Source organism: Natator depressus, chromosome 9 (genome assembly GCF_965152275.1).
Source record: "Natator depressus isolate rNatDep1 chromosome 9, rNatDep2.hap1, whole genome shotgun sequence".
Classification (NCBI taxonomy): Eukaryota; Metazoa; Chordata; order Testudines; family Cheloniidae; genus Natator; species Natator depressus.
In genome coordinates this window covers 1756387-1761272 of record NC_134242.1, presented here as the reverse complement: position 1 = coordinate 1761272, position 4886 = coordinate 1756387, and the positions used below count along the sequence as shown (strand labels likewise).

The 4886-nt window shown below is 59.2% G+C and overlaps 1 protein-coding gene across 1 annotated transcript; it reads left to right on the top strand.

Moving 5' to 3' along the window:
• The first annotated feature begins 1335 nt into the window (after nucleotides 1-1335).
• HES1 (hes family bHLH transcription factor 1) lies at nucleotides 1336-3295 on the top strand. Its single transcript, XM_074962850.1, has 4 exons — nucleotides 1336-1544; nucleotides 1753-1848; nucleotides 1996-2083; nucleotides 2656-3295. The coding sequence occupies exons 1-4, from the start codon at nucleotides 1440-1442 to the stop codon at nucleotides 3150-3152; spliced, it is 786 nt and encodes a 261-aa protein (XP_074818951.1). The 5' UTR covers nucleotides 1336-1439; the 3' UTR covers nucleotides 3153-3295.
• Nucleotides 3296-4886: the final 1591 nt, after the last annotated feature.

Below are 4886 nucleotides of genomic sequence, written 5' to 3'. Positions count from 1 at the left end.
GAAAATTGTGTCCAAAGCTGGTGTCCGCAATTCAAGAAGGATGCTGAAAAAGCGGAGGGGGCTCAAAGCAGAGCTGCAAGACGGATGAAAGGATTGGAAACCCTGCCTTAGCGTGATAGACTCAGAGAGAGGAATCAGTTGATCTTAAAGAGAACACAGAGGGATGACTTGGTTACAGTCATTAAGTGCCTACATGGGGGAACAAATATTTAATAATGGGATTTTCAGTCTAGGTCAGATAAATCTAACACAACCCAATGGCGGAAGCTGAAACTAGACTAATTCAGACTGAATATAAGGTGTAAATTGACCACTGGAACAAGGTACCGAGGGCTGAGGTGGATTCTCTGTCACAGACAACTTTTAAATCGCGGTTGGATGCTTTTCTAACAATCTGCTGTGGGGATTATTGGGGGGGGGGGGGTCCTATGGCGTGTGCTGTACAGGAGGCCAGGCGTGGCCTTGCGATCTGTCACACAGTAGTGACCCCGGTCACCCTCTCAGCTTTTCTCACAAGTTCCCAGAGAAATCAGGGTGGTGCCGAGCTGTGTTTTCTGGGTTTTGTCGTCTCCAACTTTTAAAAATTAAACAAAGAACGACCATCAAAATACTTAGCATTTAGTTTAAAACCTAGGGCCAATTAAAAGGGACATTTTTTAAAATAAGGAATTTGCTGTCTTCCTCTCTCTCTCTCTCTCCAAAAAAGAAAGGGCTCTCAAGTCTGGTATCTTTCAATGGCACTAAATGCGGGGTCTTTGTTTTTCTTGGTCAAAGCCCGCGGCAGGACCGGCAGGAAAGGCCTGGCAGGCCCTTTGCATGACGGCTCTGAGCACGGATCAGCCCAGGCACCGCATCGAGGCGCCGCTGGACCCGGCTCCGCGAAGGAAAACCATGACTTGCCCGGGGGTGTCATTTTGCAGGTTGCTAATTAACGGGGCATGCATGCAACGCCTTCTCAGACAGCGGGCAGGAAGGGGGCCCCGCGCTCTCTGCCACCCCGGCACCAGGGACACAGACCCCCAGGGGGCTCCCAGGCCCCGGCTGAACGTAAAATACCAGAAGCAGCGGGGCACAGAAAGGGTTAAACGCCTTTGATTGACACTGTAGCCTCCGGTGCCCCGGGCCCAGGCGTGCGCCATTGGCCGCCGGTCGCTGCGCCTGGCAACCAATGGGTGGGCGCCGTCCACGAGCGGGGCCGCGTGTCCCTGGCTCCCATTGGCTGAAAGTTACTGTGGGAAAGAAAGTTTGGGAAGTTTCACACGAGCCGCTCGCGTGCGGCCCCGGCTATAAAGAGCGGCGGCCAGGGACGCCGGGGGACTCGCTCCGCCGGCAGCCGCCTCGCCCTGGCCCCGCGGCTGGAGCCCGAGCGCCGCAGGGTCGCGCCCCGGGGAGGGGCCCGCTTGCAGCCGGCAGAGTCCGGTGCGCGGCGCTGCGGGAAGATGCCCGCGGACGTGATGGAGAAAAACGCGTCGCCGGTGGCGGCCACCCCGGCCAGCGTCAGCGCGACGCCGGACAAGCCCAAGACCGCGTCCGAGCACCGCAAGGTAAAGGCGGGCGGCCCGCGGGGGGGGGTCCCCTGTGGGGCTCGGTCCGCGGGGCTGGGGAGGGGGCTCGGCCCGGGGAGCCGCTGGCGGGGACGGCCCGCGGGGCTGGGGAGGGGGCGCGGGCAGGGGGTCCCTGTGGGGCGGTCCGCGGGCTGGGGGGTGCAGGGGGGGGTCGAGCCTGGGCACTCACCACTCGCCCTCTCCGCAGTCCTCCAAACCCATCATGGAGAAGAGGCGACGGGCGAGAATCAACGAGAGCCTGAGCCAGCTGAAAACCCTCATCCTGGACGCCCTCAAGAAAGACGTGAGTGGGTCTGCGCCCCGCGGGGCGGCTCCTCCGGGGCCGGGGGCCGCATGCGCGCGGGAGCCGGGGGGCGCCTGGCCCGGAGAGGCCCGAGCCCCCCCGGGAGCCAGGCCCGCCAGCGGGCTCACGTCTCCTCTCCCCCCGCAGAGCTCGCGGCACTCCAAGCTGGAGAAGGCCGACATCCTGGAGATGACCGTGAAGCATCTCCGGAACCTGCAGCGCGCCCAGATGACGGGTGAGTGGCCGGTGCCCGCTCCCGGGCGAGGCGGGTCCTCCCAGGCGTCCGCCCGCGGCGCTCAGGGGCCTCGCTGCCTCCCGTTCCCACGCTCCGCGCTCGTGTGCCGCCCAGCGCCGAGTCCCGCCTGGCCGGGAGAGGGCCGGGGGCTGCCGGGGGGGTGAGGGGAAGTCGGTGGATCCGGGCCAAGGCAGTGTCTTGCACAAGTCACAGCACTGCGGGGGGGTGAGGTTAACTCACTTTCAAGGAAACTGGGAGAGGAAAAGGAAAACCCAGTTCTGAAGCCCTTTGCAGGTGTACCCCGCCAGGCGATGGGATGCAGGGTCTGGGGTGGGAGTGAGTCACGCAAAGCAGGCTGAACGGGACAGGAGGAAGCGGTGGGATATAGGACCCTGTGTGCCCCCGGGGGGGGGGGGGTGCAGGTTATAGCGTGAGATACGGTGTCATGGGGAGGGGAAGGAGCCAGGCTGGAATTGGAGAGGGGAGGGGGCCTACATGTGCCCAGAGGAGAGGGCATGCCTTGCTCCACTTGCCCCACAGGCACTGATCTACGTCTCCCTCCTGCCCCACAGCGGCTCTCAGCACGGACCCCACAGTGCTGGGCAAGTACCGGGCCGGCTTCAGCGAGTGCATGAACGAGGTGACCCGCTTCCTCTCCACCTGCGAGGGGGTGAACACCGAGGTACGCACCCGGCTCCTGGGGCACCTGGCCAGCTGCATGACCCAGATCAACGCCATGAACTACCCAGCACAGCCACCGCCCCTGCCCCCGCCCGGGGCTCCACACGCCTCCTTCGGGCAGCCACTGGTGCAGATCCCCGCGGGGGCAGCGCCCCCAGGCGGTGGAGTGGTGCCGCTCAGCGGGATGCCTTGCAAGTTGGGGAGCCCGGCAGGGGAGGCCACCAAGGTGTACGGCGGCTTCCAGCTGGTGCCTGCCTCCGACGGCCAGTTTGCCTTTCTCATCCCCAACACCTTTGCGCCCGGCGGGGCCGTGGTGCCACTGTATCCCAGCGGGGGCCCCGCCGGCGGGCCTTCGCTCACCGTGGACTCTGTGTGGCGGCCCTGGTGAGCCAGCACCAGGAGTGGGACTCTGGACTATCATTACCTGTTCATATTGGATTGTGCCTCTGTACTATAGCCCCTCCGTGGGGTGGGCCACTCGTGTTTTCCATGAGAGCTCCCTTGCGCCCTCCCCCCCCTTTTTTAATGTGACACCAAAGATCCTGTCTGAATGCTCTTACGATACAATAAATGCCTCGCTTCCTTGGGGAAGTTATTTGACAATAATAAACCGTCTGACTTGCGCCTGGGAGCCCCTGCCTGCTGTGTGAGCCCGGGGGTTGCCTTGCAGACAATGCTGAGGCAGGCACTGTCTAGCTGGAGCTGCCCCTAGATGCTCTCTGCCCGGTCAGACAGGACAGTCTGTACAGATCTGACCTGAAAGCAGCCTGTGCACAAAGATCTCACTTCATTAGCAGCAGTTTAGTTCCTTTTAATGAATCTGATCAGGCGCCCATGGGAAGCGCTATGTTGTTCTGTTACAAAATTACAGTCACTGAGCCCAGTGGAAAGTGAGGGGAGATGGATTGATCCTGCCAATGAAGTCTAAATTCCAAGTTGAAATTGCAAGCACAGATGCGAGGAGAGCGTTACATGCAATTAGGCCTGCTTCTTCAGGGTCTTAACCTGCTGTAAGTCAGATGTAGCTCTCCACTGAAATAAAGCAATCTACAGATTCATAACATTCAGAAAAGTTTACAAAAACACCCACTCTCTTCCACCACCCCAAGAGCCGGCTGAGGGGTTTTGTTCACTGGTGTTACTCAGCAGGAGCTTGGAAAACCATAGTGCACCGATTGAATTAAACTAGATCCATGCTTTCCTTTCAGGAGAGCTGAAAGGTGCAGTCCTTTCCCCTTGGCTAACAAGCCAGAACTGAGTCCGGCTGAGCTCCCTGATTAACACAGTGCATGTGGTTTTGATTAGGCTGTGCTTTGCCTGAGCCCTAACGCAGAAAACATGTGGGTAGGGGAGCGGCGCTGGCCAGATGATCTTCCCTTATAAATACCAGCAGCAAGCGCCCCCTTTGACTTGGTCATGCCCCATTTCCCAGCAAGATGTGAGCCCCAGAGAGAGGCAAATGGCAGGCTCGGATTTCAGCTCACATAACCCTCCTTAACAAGTCCTAACTCAAAGCGGACAGCTTTAAACTGTGCCAGGATCTGCAGGGAATTCCTTCCAAATCCCACCACAAAGACACGTCGGATTTTGTCTGGATTGGCCAGGTGCTTGACTGCATCCAGGTGTTGGGGAAATGAAAGCCAGAAGGACTGCGAGACCAGACAGATCATACCTGTAGCCCCCCTTCCACACACATGCACTCACCCACCTCTGTTCCCCCCTCAGAGAGAGCTCCTTGGAGCTGCTGCCGGAGAAGGGGGAGGGCTAGTGCCCAGGGTCAATCTCTGCAGGGCTTCCTGCACTGCTTTTCTGTCTCCTTTCCAAGGACTATGAAGACAAAGCCCTTAGACCCCTTGAGCTGTTGTCAGTCACCACAACTCAACATCCCCACTAACACACAAGTTCTAAGTGCAGTCGTTTCCCCTTCTGTCTAGGGGGGAGGGGTGCCCCATGAAAGCCTGAGGAAGAGCTCTGTAGAGCTGGAAAGCCTCTTCCTTCCACCAACAGAAGATGGTCCAATAAAAGATATACCCTCCCCCACCTTGTCTCTCTGCAATACTAATAACCTGTCTGGCTCTCTACACATTTTTCCTGTGCACACTTAACTGAAGCAGCTAAGTGC

Excerpts from the sequence above, each read along its gene's own strand:
- HES1 (XM_074962850.1), top strand. The coding sequence starts at position 1,440 with ATGCCCGCGGACGTGATGGAGAAAAACGCGTCGCCGGTGGCGGCCACC. Across the intron at positions 1,545-1,752 it reads CCGCGTCCGAGCACCGCAAG|TCCTCCAAACCCATCATGGA; the intron begins GTAAAGGCGGGC and ends CCCTCTCCGCAG. Across the intron at positions 1,849-1,995 it reads TGGACGCCCTCAAGAAAGAC|AGCTCGCGGCACTCCAAGCT; the intron begins GTGAGTGGGTCT and ends CTCCCCCCGCAG.